The sequence below is a fragment of the Aspergillus foveolatus genome, assembly GCF_047715535.1.
Source record: "Aspergillus foveolatus strain CBS 279.81 unplaced genomic scaffold BDW70scaffold_16, whole genome shotgun sequence".
Taxonomy (NCBI): domain Eukaryota; kingdom Fungi; phylum Ascomycota; class Eurotiomycetes; order Eurotiales; family Aspergillaceae; genus Aspergillus; species Aspergillus foveolatus.
Window position 1 is genome coordinate 275,379 of NW_027396080.1, and position 13,514 is coordinate 288,892.

The 13,514-nt window shown below is 51.4% G+C and overlaps 7 protein-coding genes and 1 non-coding gene across 8 annotated transcripts; 6 read left to right on the forward strand and 2 right to left on the reverse strand.

Moving 5' to 3' along the window:
* Positions 1-446: 446 nt before the first annotated feature.
* Positions 447-1,355, reverse strand: BDW70DRAFT_133843 (uncharacterized protein). Its single transcript, XM_073736387.1, has one exon. The coding sequence runs from the start codon at positions 1,252-1,254 to the stop codon at positions 1,015-1,017; it is 240 nt and encodes a 79-aa protein (XP_073597277.1). The 5' UTR covers positions 1,255-1,355; the 3' UTR covers positions 447-1,014.
* A 25-nt stretch (positions 1,356-1,380) lies between these two features.
* Positions 1,381-1,973, forward strand: BDW70DRAFT_133844 (putative vesicle-mediated transport protein (Imh1)). Its single transcript, XM_073736388.1, has 2 exons — positions 1,381-1,866; positions 1,917-1,973. Exons 1-2 carry the CDS (start codon positions 1,484-1,486, stop codon positions 1,957-1,959), a joined length of 426 nt encoding a protein of 141 aa, XP_073597278.1. The 5' UTR covers positions 1,381-1,483; the 3' UTR covers positions 1,960-1,973.
* A 224-nt stretch (positions 1,974-2,197) lies between these two features.
* On the forward strand, positions 2,198-2,908 carry BDW70DRAFT_28245 (GNAT family N-acetyltransferase). The gene is made up of 2 exons (XM_073743673.1): positions 2,198-2,304; positions 2,386-2,908. Exons 1-2 carry the CDS (start codon positions 2,265-2,267, stop codon positions 2,871-2,873), a joined length of 528 nt encoding a protein of 175 aa, XP_073597279.1. The 5' UTR covers positions 2,198-2,264; the 3' UTR covers positions 2,874-2,908.
* Positions 2,909-3,129: 221 nt separating this feature from the next.
* On the forward strand, positions 3,130-4,134 carry BDW70DRAFT_166921 (sugar phosphate isomerase/epimerase family protein; the record flags this gene model as incomplete). The annotated part of the gene is made up of 1 exon (XM_073742120.1): positions 3,130-4,134. One exon carries the CDS (start codon positions 3,130-3,132, stop codon positions 4,132-4,134), a length of 1,005 nt encoding a protein of 334 aa, XP_073597280.1.
* A 246-nt stretch (positions 4,135-4,380) lies between these two features.
* BDW70DRAFT_t84 lies at positions 4,381-4,454 on the reverse strand. The gene has a single exon. It is a non-coding gene; the product is annotated as a tRNA-Ile (tRNA).
* A 441-nt stretch (positions 4,455-4,895) lies between these two features.
* On the forward strand, positions 4,896-7,666 carry BDW70DRAFT_133850 (anoctamin family protein). The gene is made up of 5 exons (XM_073736389.1): positions 4,896-5,142; positions 5,192-5,348; positions 5,404-5,692; positions 5,738-6,169; positions 6,216-7,666. Exons 1-5 carry the CDS (start codon positions 5,064-5,066, stop codon positions 7,467-7,469), a joined length of 2,211 nt encoding a protein of 736 aa, XP_073597281.1. The 5' UTR covers positions 4,896-5,063; the 3' UTR covers positions 7,470-7,666.
* Positions 7,667-8,013: 347 nt separating this feature from the next.
* Positions 8,014-9,591, forward strand: BDW70DRAFT_28264 (metallophosphatase domain-containing protein). The gene has a single exon (XM_073743674.1). The coding sequence runs from the start codon at positions 8,115-8,117 to the stop codon at positions 9,210-9,212; it is 1,098 nt and encodes a 365-aa protein (XP_073597282.1). The 5' UTR covers positions 8,014-8,114; the 3' UTR covers positions 9,213-9,591.
* A 1,950-nt stretch (positions 9,592-11,541) lies between these two features.
* BDW70DRAFT_149302 (putative MFS monosaccharide transporter) lies at positions 11,542-13,180 on the forward strand (the record flags this gene model as incomplete). Its single annotated transcript, XM_073738986.1, has 2 exons — positions 11,542-11,936; positions 11,998-13,180. The coding sequence occupies 2 exons, from the start codon at positions 11,542-11,544 to the stop codon at positions 13,178-13,180; spliced, it is 1,578 nt and encodes a 525-aa protein (XP_073597283.1).
* Between the last annotated feature and the right edge of the window lie 334 nt (positions 13,181-13,514).

A 13,514-nucleotide genomic window follows, 5' to 3' on the forward strand; every position in this document is an offset into this window, starting at 1 on the left:
CGCCACTGGTGCCACGGGAGCTGGAAAAAAAAAGAGCAAGAAGAAGAAGAAGGGCGGCAAAGTTGGGGAGGACAACAGTAAGCTCACAGAAACTGCTACTCCGGAAACCGCTCCGGCAGTGTCTCAGCCAGCCGAATCGAGTTCAACCCTGGCTGAGCTTGAGAAGAAAGTTGCGGACCTAGAGCAACAACTTAGGGAGAAGGAACAAGCCATCGAACGACTTGATTTCAGGCTGAAGGGCGAAGAAGATTTGAAGGAGGAAATAGAGTCTTTGCGTGACGACCTCCTTAATATCGGCCAGGAACATGTCGAAGCCAAAGACAAAATCAAGGAGCTTGTGGCGGAAAAGGCAGCTTTAGAAGGGACCATTTCCAAACTGGAGGCGGAGATTACGGATCTTCGCTCGAATAACGCCGCAAAGTCGGCGGATTCTGAGAAAGCTCATAATGATTTGAAGGATGAATACGAAAGTCTCAAGGTAAAATTCACGACAATCGAAACAGAACTCTCTGCTGCACAGCAACTGGCTACTACAAGGTTCAAAGATATAACAGATTTGCGCGAGTCTATCCAAAAGATCCAACCGGAGCTCAAGAAGTTGAGGGGCGAAAGCGCAGAACTCAGGTCAACTAAAGATGAGCTGAAGAGCAAGACTGCTGAGCTGAGAACTTTGGAAGGCAAGCATGACGATTTGCAAGCGGAAGTCAAGGCACTCAAGACTTCGATCTCCGATCGCGAAACGGAAGTGAAGACTCTCAATCAAAAGATCAAGCAAGAGCTGGATAGCCGATTGAAAGCGGAAGAAAGCCTGACGGTTGCTCAGTCCGATCTCCGCTATATTGAGAGCAGGAAGCAAGAAGCCATCGAGGGTAAACAGAAGGTCTTGTCGGAACTCTCAAACGTTCAAGACGAGCTGAAGACAGCGCGGACACGACTACGAGAATACGAGCAGCAAACATCTCAACTTAACAAGGAGCTTGAGGGATTACGGGACGAAATTCAGCTGAAGACAGCTCAACATTCTAGCGCGCAAAGTCTCATGAACAGCATGCGTGACCAGGCATCCGAGCTCGGCATGCAAATGAAGGAAGCTCGGGAACGATGCGAGAGTCTAGAAGAGGAACTAGCAGATGCGCATCGTCTTCTTAGCGAACGGACCCGTGAAGGGGAAACCATGAGGCGCCTACTTAACGACATTGAAGGCCGGGCCGAGGCGAAAGCCCGCGACTTCAAAGAGAGAATGGAGGCAGCCATTGAAGAACGGGACCGCGCCGAAGACGAAGCAAGCGCTCAGGGTCGACGTCGAGCACGCGAGCTAGAAGACCTCAAAGCGAAGCTCCGGGACTTGGAGAAGGCCTTACGAAGCGCAGAAGAGGACAAGGAAGAGTTGGAGCATTCCCAAAAAGACTGGAAGCGCAGACGGGACCACCTTGAAGCACAGGCTGAGACAGCAGTTCAGGAGCTCCACGACGTTCAACAGGCCATGGCTCGGCTACGCGAGGCTTTGGATGAGAGCGAGAAACACGTCCGTGACCTGGAGAAAGAGAAGGCTGAATTACGTCGCTCAGTAGAACAGACGAACTCGCGATTAGAGAAAATGCGCAAGTCAAACATGCTCTCCGACGACAGCCGCTTTGGAACGAATCCGCAGTCATCACGTTCGTCTATTGATTCTGGGTCCCGGAAAGGTGTTACTTCTCCTGTTCCAAAGGCGCGCAGCCCTTCCACCCAAAGGAGTGATACGCCGACTGGCGGCATCGACTACATCTATCTTAAGAACGTGCTCCTCCAGTTTCTGGAACAGAAAGACAAGAACTATCAGAAGCAGCTTATTCCCGTCCTCGGGATGCTTCTGCACTTTGACCGGTAAGTCGCCTCTTAGGATGCTGCCTGTACTTCTTTACTGACTGGCATAGAACGGACGAGCAGAAGTGGATGGCGGCTATAACCTCGAAGTAGCAGGATATCTCGCTGCTCCCAGTATAGATTTTAGGGGTACATATTTCGTTCTTGTTTTATATTAATATGGAGGATTTCGCAAACTTCAGGATAGAAATGAGATACCAGACGCTTGAAGCACATCCATTGACTTACCATCGCCCAAGTTGTAAAGTGGATCGACACGAAGTGGAGCTCAAGCCGATGTCATAGGGCGGATCAACTCTCGATGATGCGAACAAAGCTATGTAAATTCTTCCCGCAGTCATCTGCTAGGTATCTTTCAGTTTCCCTGCTATTTTACTTCAGATATACATAATTCCAAAATGTCGGATCAACCAACAATCAGACTCGCAACACCGGAGGGTAAGTATATCGACCCCGCAGCTACATTCAGCATTCCCTTGCCCAGTCCATGACCAGCAACCCAGTCTAACACAGCCACAGACGTCCCCCTGATCCTCCAATTCATCCGCGAACTCGCCGATTACGAAAAAGCCTTGCACGAAGTCGAAGCCACCGAGAAATCCCTTCTCGCGACCTTGTCCTTCCCCGACGACACCCCCAAGCGGGGCTCCGTCTACACCGCACTCATCACACCCCCCGCCACGCCCGAGAATCCGTCACCCAAGCCCGTTGGCATGGCCCTCTTTTTCTACAACTATTCTACTTGGCGCGCAGCACCGGGTATCTACCTCGAGGACCTATACGTGCAGCCCGCGGCGCGGGGAGAAGGATATGGGTTTAAGCTGCTGAAGTGGCTGGCTGCTAAGGTCCTGGAGATTAGGGGGAGACGCTTGGAGTGGAGTGTCCTTACTTGGAACGAGCCGAGTATTAAATTTTATAAACAAGTAGGCGCGAAGGCTATGGACGAGTGGTTGAAGATGATGGTTGAGGGGGAGGCTTTGGAGCGGCTGGCGGAAGGGGCTCTATGATCCACATTTGCATATATTCCCGAACTACTACATACACTAATATATATGATACACCATGATCTTACGGTTTAATGCGCCCGAGTAGTCTTTTTCTCGGTAATGCCTAGGAATTGGGGGTTCAAGCTGGCGTCATTGTAGCATAAGTCCGAGACTAGGAAACCGATTTCCGTCTGGGCTTTAAGTCCTACAAGAACAGTGAGAGCGCCATGCCGGTCGGCAGCTGTCTGCCTAGATTCGATAGATAGAGCAAGCAGCCATGGCTTCATTCCCTAATAACATCGCAATCAGCACCTCCTGCCTGGGCCAGAACCCCGCCCACAAATTAGACGACAAGATCCGCGCCGCGGCGCAACAAGGCTTCCAGGGCCTGGAAATCGTTTACGCCGATCTCAGCAGCTACAGTAGAGCTCACAACCTCCCCATCCTCACTGGCGCGAAGCAAATTCGCCAGTTAGCCGATGATCTAGGCGTGGTTCTCATCTCGCTGGCCCCGTTCGAGAACTTCGAAGGCGCAAAGACTCCGCTGAAGGAGCGCCTCGCTGTCGCCGCGCACTGGCTTGATCTTGCCCGCGTTCTTGGTGCATCGTACCTCCAGCTCCCGTCGCAGTATGACGCTGACAGTATCGGCGACGAAGCCGCGATTGCCTCAGAGATGCAGCAGCTCGCGGACCTGGCTAGCTCCTCGTCGCCTGTTGTCAGCATTGCCTATGAGCCACTGTCATGGGGTATCTGGTACTCGACATGGGATGACGCGCTGAAGCTCACGCAGCTTGTGGACAGGGACAATTTCGGATTATGTCTGGATACATTCCATGAGATCACAAAGCTCTGGGCGAATCCGTTCTTGGAATCAGGTGCTTGTCCGGACGGTGCCGAGAAACTGGCTGCCTCGCTGCGTCGCTTCGTAGAGCAGGTTCCTATCAGCAAGATCTTCTATGTGCAATTGTCCGATGCAGAGCGGTTCAATCCACCTTTCTCGAAGAGTCACCCTTGGTATATTGAGGGCGAGCCGGCGGAATTTACATGGTCGAAGCATGCACGGCCTTTCCCGTTGGAAAGGGAGTTTGGAGGCTATACGCCTGTGACGGATGTTGTAAGGGCCTGGATTGTTGACAGCGGTTTCAAGGGATGGGTGTCGATGGAGATCTTCGATCGGCGGATGCGAGATGAGGCGTATGCGATTGATACCGCGGCGAGGAGGGCCTGGAAATCATGGGAGAAGGTCCAGGCTGAGTTTGGAAGGCAGAAAGCCAAGGCATGAAATTGATTGGGATATATATTTTGGCTTCTTAGAATGTCGATATCCTCTGGCAGTCCACTTCTGGCTATCTATATTTAACTCTGACTATTGATATGCACTGCAAACACTCCTTATTCTGATAGTACAGGCCATTCTTTAGTGGTTCTAAAGGGAGGAGTTATTTTAAGATCTTCATGGTATAGAGGACGCTGTCTTATTATGTGTGTAATACTATGTGTGGAATATAAAGATAAAAACACAAAAAGATGGTCCCGGAGGGGATCGAACCCTCAGCCTTGGCGTTATTAGCACCACGCGCTAACCAATTGCGCCACGGAACCCAGCTTGTTGTAAAACAGGTTGGTAAAAAGTAATATGGGAGCTTATAAAGTGGAATCATGTGGTGCTTGGGGCTGTGTTCAGAGCTCTGAAATACAAAGTAGATCATATTTGGGTATCATGTAAATTATGTAGATTGCTTTGTTTAGGAGTTTCCTAAGTGGCAAGTACGGAGTTTCAGTACCTTCTATCTGCATTTTGAACACTGTTGCCATCTCATCCTGTGTTTGGGGCCATGACCCGTGAGCCCGAACCGCAAGACACACAGCTCGAAGCAAGACGACGCGCACCAACATGTGTCATCTGGTAGATATGGTGTCCTAGGTCCGACCGGTGAGATCATGCAGTGTCGGAGACGTAGATCTGGTGGGAGTGGCGGTGCGTGCTACTATTGAAGAGTACAGCAGATCATTATCTCGCGCCAAGCCCACGAAGCGCCCAATCTTGGCTAAGCTTCGTGTCCAGCTTGAGCGGATGACGACATTTCAATGTTCTCATCTCCTTTATTTCTATCGCCGGCCCTCTAGGTGTGGGATGGTTTTTTCTCGATTCCCCCTTTTCCTGACTTACTTCTACGCAAGCCTAAACTAGGCTTCGACCAAGTCATTGAGATGGCATCCTCCGCCCTGAGTGGCTCCCATAACAACTTTTATGCGGACTACGTCATCCAATATAACTATGCCAATACCGGTGAGGACAACGCTGTATTGACTGCACGAGCGAATATTGACTCAATCAGATCCGACAAAGGCGTCTGAGGAGCTAGAGCTGCTGCTCCGGAAACTATGGGAGGTGGGATTGCAGGCTGAAGTGAGACCGGGCGAGGACTCGAATCTGCTTGTGTTCGTCCGGGCCTCGAGGAAAAAGAGCCTGCAGCGCGCCATTTATCAGTCTCGGTATGAAGTAGTATATCTACCGCATAGTTTCATATTGTTCTAACATACCTGATAGCGTACGCGATTGGCTGCACGGTGTCCGTAACTCCGAACCCGAGGACGAGTCTTCTGCCGAACCGCAAACGGAATCCGAGCGATTACGCATCATCAACCATATGATCACGCTTCCACATAACGTGGGTGGTGCCGGTATTACCCCTAAGCATGGACACTGGAAGAACGTGCTGGCGGTTTTCCCACTCCACGACGAGGAGAAAAATAGGGAGTACCTGGCGGATTGGAGCAAGAAGACATTCTTGTCGGAGGAAGATTTAGATCAGATACGGGGTAAATTCGGGGAGAGTGTACGTGCTCTACTATCACCGGCTGAATCGTACTAATAGTTACAGGTGGGCTTCTACTTTGCGTTCCTGCAATCCTACTTCAAATTCCTGCTCTTTCCCGCAGTGTTCGGGTTCTCTTGTTGGTTGCTGCTTGGGTCGTTCTCTATTATCTACACCGTGGTTAACTGCCTGTGGGGCGTTATCTTCATTGAATACTGGAAGCGGCAAGAGGAGGACCTCAGTTGCCGATGGCAGACTAAAGGCGTGTCTGTTGTTCGCTCCAAGCGGCGGGAATTCAAACCCGAGAGAGAGGTATATGACCAGGTTACAGGCGAGACAAAGGGAGTCTTCCCGGCGACTACTCGGCTGCAACGGCAGCTTCTCCAAGTCCCTTTCGCTTTGGTGGCATTGGTGGCTCTGGGGGCAATTATCGCAACTTGCTTCGCTATTGAAATATTCATCTCGGAAGTCTACACTGGGCCGCTGAAGTCATACTTGGTAAGGAAGCTGGTTGCCGATTCTATATAGTATGCTGATTATTTAGGTCTTTATCCCGACCATTCTGCTCTCAGCTCTTATCCCGACCATGAGTGGAGTGCTTGTTTCGGTAGCAACAAAGCTCAACGACTACGAAAATTACGAAACACAGACTGCCTACGATACAGCTCTGACGCAGAAAATCTTCGTTATTAACTTTATCACCTCGTACTTTCCGATTCTATTAACTGCCTTTGTCTATATCCCGTTTGCCAGTTTGATAGTCCCTCATCTCGACGTCTTCCACTTGACCGTTCGGCCGTTTGTGTCAAAGGAAAAAGCAACCACTGCACACGAAAACTTCACTATCAACCCTGATAGACTGCGGAAGCAGGTCATCTACTTTACCGTCACCGCCCAGGTGGTCGGTTTCGCGATGGAGACCATTGTGCCATTCTTGAAGCAGCGGTTCGCTCGCGAATACAAGGAGTACAAGAAGAAGAAGTACGGACGTGTAAACTCTGGTTTAGTGAGCGAGATGCAAAAAGAACCACAACACTCGTACGATGACCATGAGGACGAGATACAATTCCTCACGCGCGTCCGCAAAGAGGCCGACCTCGATGACTATAACGTTACCGACGACCTGCGAGAAATGTGCATTCAGTTCGGCTACTTAGCCCTGTTCTCACCAGTTTGGCCACTTGTTCCGGTTTCCTTCCTGGTCAACAACTGGGTGGAGCTCCGGTCCGACTTTTTCAAGATCATCGTCGAGTGCAAGAGACCTACTCCCATGCGCGTGGACACCATTGGACCCTGGCTAGACACCCTAGGCTTTCTCTCCTGGGTAGGAAGCATAACAAGCGCGGCGCTGGTGTACATGTTCAACACAAGCACCAACGGTCCAAACGGCGAGCCGTCAGCAATAAAAGGATGGGCGCTCCTGCTAACCATATTTTTCGCGGAACACCTTTACCTCATTGTTCGCTATATCGTCCAAGCCACGATCGCCAAGTTCGAGCCGCACAATGTCCGCCGCGAGAAGACGGAGCAGTACATGATCCGCAAGCGATACCTGGAGGCCACTCTAGGGGCGCGCAGCAGCGATGAGGAGGAGGACGTCACGGCGAAGGACGAGTCCATGGAGCTGTCTGACCTAACGCGTAAGTCGCTCGAAGATGACACGCGGGCTTGGTCCAAGCATAATACGGTTGCTGAGGAGCGGTTCTGGATGCGTCAGAAAGGTTGGCGGGAGTCTGCCCGGGTGGCAGCTTCAATTATTGATAGCCAGGCGAAGCCGGACACGAAGAAGCAGCAGTAGTGTATGTAGAGTACGCCGTTTGTCAACTTCCTGATTGAAGCAAAGGGCGTTCGTTGTTTATACTCGAGGCCGTGGGAGAGTTATTTTTATGTCTTGTGCATATTGATTAGGCCATTCTTACACATTTCTACTTGAACCATCATATGGTTATTGGGTAGCTCGACCACATCATCAATTGAAGCATGCTTAGTAAGCCCAGCCAGAATCTTAGCAACCGGATAGACCTCGCTTATATTTGTTCCTATCGAGAATACCACCCTCCTGCGACAGTGCGACAGCGGGGTACAATTAATCGAGCCTGGTGTCCATCATTGTGTCAGTTGATCTGAGTCCTCGCCCACCCCTTAACCCCTCCCCTCTGGAGTTGTTCGCTCCTTGCGAGGCTGTCTTGGTGTCTCAGAGATAGGGTGATGCCGCTTATCTTATCTGCTTGCTATCTTATCGTACAAACACACTATTTCGCTTTAGCTCACCGCCTAAAACTGCCGCGGTGCTTGTCTGCCATAGCGCCATAAGCTTTCCGTTCCCTTCTCTAACCGATACCCTCCACTGCCTTACTACTTCTCGGAGACATGAACTGAGCGATTCGGGTCAGTTCAACCAGAACACCTCAGAGTACGGAGTACATTATTGGTGTTGATTACCATGGCGTCTCCATTCCATCGCCGCCCGTTTTCCGACTATCTTTTCGCCTCTCCTCTTGCTGCGTTCCTCTACCCTCTCCATCACCTGCTATCACAACTCCGCGGCCCTCCTCGATTGCCTCCTCCAGACGCCCGTCCGATTCGGGTGGTTTGCATCTCCGATACCCACACGTTAGAATGGGCCGATGTGCCTGATGGAGACCTCCTGATCCACGCGGGGGACCTGTGCAACGACGGCAGTGCCAAGGAAATTCAAGCCGCTGTCGACTGGCTGCGCAAGCTTCCTCATCCACAGAAGGTTGTCATCTGCGGCAATCACGATAGCTATTTCGATATCCGGTCGAGGCGCCTCGAAGACCGCGATCAGTCCCTCGCAGCCGTCTCTTCATCCACAGCCTCCCTCCGCTCTGTGGACGATTTCGACTCCCTGCATTGTATCGACTGGGGTGACATCCACTACCTCCAACACTCCTCTGTCACCGTAACTTTCCCTCCTCTCCCTCAAACTCCTTCCTCTTCTGCTGCTCTACTGGCCTCTCGGCCGCGCTCACTTACTATCTACGGTGCGCCCCAAATACCTGCCATTGTGCCGTTCGGCCCCGAACACGCATTTGCCTACCCTGCCCATCATGACGCGTGGTCGGGGACTATCCCCGCCAATACCGACATCCTGGTTACCCACACTCCCCCGCAATCCCATTTAGATCTCTCTCCTGTCTTTTCCACCGGGTGTCCGTTCCTCTTGTCAGAAGCCTGGCGCATTCGCCCCGCGCTTCACGTCTTCGGGCACGTCCATGCTGCATACGGCCGGGAGCCTGTCTACTGGGATGAGGCTCAGAAAGCGTGGGAGCGGATCTGCAGTTCTCGTCGGCCTCGCGCGCGGAAATCGCGCCTTAGCTCGCTCTTTGGGCTTTTGCGCGATTTGCTCGACGCTCCCGGCTGGGTTGACGCCGCCCGAGTGCTGGCGTACGGCGTACTAGGGGTGATATGGGCCAAAGTCTGGGGCGGTGAGAACCGGGGTGGATGGATGGTCAATGCAGCATGCATGTACCGGGATTCTGGCCGGCTGGAAAATAAGCCGCAAGTGGTAGTTTTGTAGCATTTTGACTTGCAGTATCTCACCAGCTGTATATACGGCATAATTTTGGAGTACGCATCGAGGCGTTCTTACTGACAGCTCTAGGGGGTTCACTAATGAAGGCAATAGCCGCAGTTTGTTGCCTGAGAACACCGTCATTTCAGCCAGCCTTGCTACGTCACTGTCCGAGTCAGTATACTCCTACCCAATCCAGCCTCGACCCATACTTCCCTTTAATCCACGCCCACCATACCTAGTACTTGCCACCACCATTTTTTGTGTCTACAACACTTTTTCAAGCAACCATTACCAGATAGCTTAGGCTCTCAAAGTTAGGATATATTGATATACTTCTGCTACTGGTGACCCAACGAATTTTTTATTTTTTTTTGACGGATGACGTCGATCGCAGTGATCATCGCAAAAAGTCCGGCTTAGAGCTCCACCATGGCTCCCGAGGGTCCTCCAGGCCCACAGCCAGCCCACTTGCCTAGCCACTGCGCAAACTGCCGCTAATTCAACAAAAAAGAGCTCCTATCCTCGTCTCTCGGCATTGGCTTATCGCTGTTAAGATTGTTAGGGCCTTGGCTTGCGCGATTGTTTATTCAGTTATATGATTTTGTGACGATGTTCTTGACTGCTGATGAGGGTTCCCCAGTTTACGTTGGGATTTTTAAGTTCTTCTCACTTGCACATGGAAATGCTGCTATTAGCCCTGCGGGGACTTTCAGGAGGCGGCATAATTACGGATGAATGAATTGTCACAAGACGCGGAGAGATCAAGACTGCTGCACGGTATACGTACCGTTCGACGATCGATGTGTTCCAGCTGACGGTAGGTTCTTCTTGGCCTTAACTGGCCTGAGGCTAGACAGGCTGTTTAACCACCTACTGCTCAAGTGTTCACGCAGACTGTATCTACGGTAGTCCATCTGCCGCGTTAGATACGGTAAGATTGGACTTGAGGTACATCGGTACATCTCATGTTATTCATCTTCCAGGCCCTCCAGGCCCCTCTATGCCCTCTACCAACCCCAACCCCAGGCGGTTTGCGATATGGAGCTACGGAGCATCTAATATAGCCTGGGGACGTTATCTCGTGGCATATACTTCTAACGCTGTAATCTGGAACCAACCGACTACGGTAGATAAGGTAAAGACCGATTCCATTTCCATGACAATACGAATAAAATGACGAGGGTCGCTGTCAGCAGGCGGAACGAGTGATATACTTGCAATATTCTTTTGAGGTTCAACCCATGGCTGACAAAAGGCGAGAAATCTAGGAATAAACTTCTGCGCTAGTGCTTTTATTGGATACTATTTCCAACCGGCAATATGATGGATAGTGATAATAATGACATGCATTCAAGGCACATGCAAGAGACCGCCCGGGCGGGAACGGCTTCCCGACCGCGTCCCGAGGAAAGAACTACTCGATCCCAATAGCAAGCTTGGGCCGATAGATGCCGAGTGGTTATGTAAGCCAATCCCGGTATTACTCAGAGTATACCTGCAGAATGGTGGGTGAGATTGAGAAGTTATGCTAGATAGTTGATACAGTTTTTCTCCAAGCCAACGTGGAACAACAGTTGCCGCATGCCGCGGAAGGGGTAATTAAAAGGGAAAGGATGACATGGCGATGATGAATGCAGACCGAGAATTCGGGCCAGTTACTCTGCTGGAGTTCTGGTCGAAAATTCTTGTCCTGGAGTTGATGTAATTGTGGAGTCAAGCACAATGCTTAGGCAGCTTAGCCCACAGCTTGGATGCTTGCGAATCGGCGGGTGCCCCACTGTAGGAGTATTGGATATGCCGAGCACTGAGTACTCAGATTACTCTCTGCTCCAGAGTCCTGGGCCTCTGACGATGTTGTTGGACGGAATCGGTCGCGTCGCCACACCCAGTGCACCTGTGCATCTAATTGGCATCATATTCCTGCACCATATTCCTGCACCGTGGATCTGTGACTTGTTGGATCCTGGTTCCTTGCCTTTATTGCTCAGCGAGGGCATGCAGCGAACGCTCGCCTCCGTGTCTCATTTTCCCCCAAGGGTATTAGGGCTTGCTCGCATGAAGATGTAGAAATACCCCATCTCGCCCACCCCTTAACCCCATCCGTATTTGGAGTTGTCGCTTTCTCCTCCTTTCCTTATCCTACCTCCCTGTCACTACCTTAATTGCCTCCCTGCTTGCATATACTCGTCCACTCGGACCGACCTAGACTATAGGGAAGAGGGCCATACCACTACCATTCTGGCGCGGCACCTATCTTACATCGATCATGGCGCCGAACTTCGCCGGTTTGTCGGGCAGGAAACTGTCCTTGACGATCTCGACCGTTGCGACCATGGGCTTCTTGCTCTTTGGATATGACCGTAAGTGCCTGGCCTTGAGTCGGCTGGAAAGTTGCTCTGGAAATGAATCGGAAGCTAACAATGCTCAAGAGGGCGTCATGTCTGGTATTATCAGTGATGTATCCTTCAACAACGTATTCACGGCCACCAAGGACAACGCGACGATGCAGGCGCTCGTGACGGCCGTCTACGAACTCGGATGTCTGGCGGGCGCCGTCTACGCTCTCATGTTTGGTGATCGCATGGGTCGACGGTGGATGATCCTGTCTGGCGCTGCTGTTATGATCCTTGGCGTGATCATCCAGGTCACATCCTTCCCAGGCCATATCCCCCTGCTGCAGTTCTTCATCGGTCGTGTCATCACCGGTATTGGCAACGGCATGAATACGTAAGTCGCGATTCCCGAGCCATTGAGCCGATATTGGACTAGTCCTAACATTCGTCTTCAGTTCCACCATCCCTACTTACCAGGCCGAATGTTCCAAGACCAGCAACCGTGGTCTCCTCATCTGTATTGAAGGTGGTATCATCGCCATCGGTACTGCGATCGCCTACTGGATTGATTTTGGATCTCACTATGGCCCGCCCGACCTGGTCTGGCGCTTCCCCATTGCGTTCCAGATCATCTTCGGTATTATCATCGTCGTCGGCATGTGGTTCCTCCCGGACTCCCCCCGCCACCTCATCGCTAAAAACCGCATTGAAGAAGGCGAATATGTCCTCGCCGCTCTCAATGGCTGTGAAGTTCACGACCACAAAACTCAGATTCAGAAACAGCTCACCCTTGAATCTCTCCGTGCCTCTGGCGCGCTGGGTAAGAAGACTAGCTTCCGCGATCTCTTGACTGGCGGACCTAGCCAGCACTTGCGCCGCATGCTTGTTGGCTCCTCGTCCCAGGTCTTCCAGCAGCTCGGCGGCTGCAACGCCGTCATCTACTACCTTCCCGTGCTGCTCAAGTCCAACTTGCACCAGGACAACGACCAGGCCCTTCTGATCGGCGGTATCAACATGATTGTTTATGCTGTCTTCGCCACCTTCTCCTGGTTCTTCATCGAAAGGATCGGTCGCCGCAAGCTCTTCCTCGGCGGCTCTATGGTCCAGGCTACAGCCATGGTCATTACCTTTGCATGCCTGATCCCCGGTGACGAGCAATCCTCCAAGGGTGCCGTCTTCGGTCTCTTCCTCTACATGGCTGCCTTCGGCGCTACTTGGCTGCCTCTTCCATGGTTATACCCGGCCGAGCTGTCTCCCGTGCGTACCCGAGCCAAGGCCAACGCCGTGTCGACCTGTAACAACTGGCTGTTCAACTTCGCCGTCGTCATGTTCACGCCGCCGATGGTCGCGGCGATCGGCTGGGGCACCTATCTGTTCTTCGCCGCCTGGAACGCTTTCTTCATCCCCGTCATCTGGTTCTTCTACCCTGAGACGGCGAACCGCAGTCTCGAAGAGATCGATTTGATCTTCGCAAAGGGCTACCACGAGAAGATCAGCTATGTCCGTGCCTCGCACGAACTGCCCAAGCTCTCTGATGACGAGATCGAGGCTGAGGCTGCCAAGTACCACTACACCCCCGAGACCGAGGCCGAGGTTGAGAAGGGCCATGTCTCGCCTCCTGATAGCACCAGCGAGTAAAGGTGCGGCTAGCATCTCGGTGACGCGATACATAGATACTTGAATATGCACCAAATCGATATTCACGCGGGTGTTATGTAGATGTTCGGACGTCGATTGATGTTCCCTTCCTCTTTCCTTCTGTTTCTTCTGTTCATGAGTACAGTCTCTTGGGTTTGAGCGCTGGATGAATGACTTTGCTGTGTTTTGCTTGTTCGGTATACCCCAGTCGAAACCCTTGGATAGGTGCGATTATTCCTTTTTTTTTTTTTTTTTTTTTTTTTTTTTTTTTTTTTTTTTTTTTTTTTTTTTTTTTTTTTTTTTTTTTTTTTTTTTTTTTTTTTTTTTTTTTTTT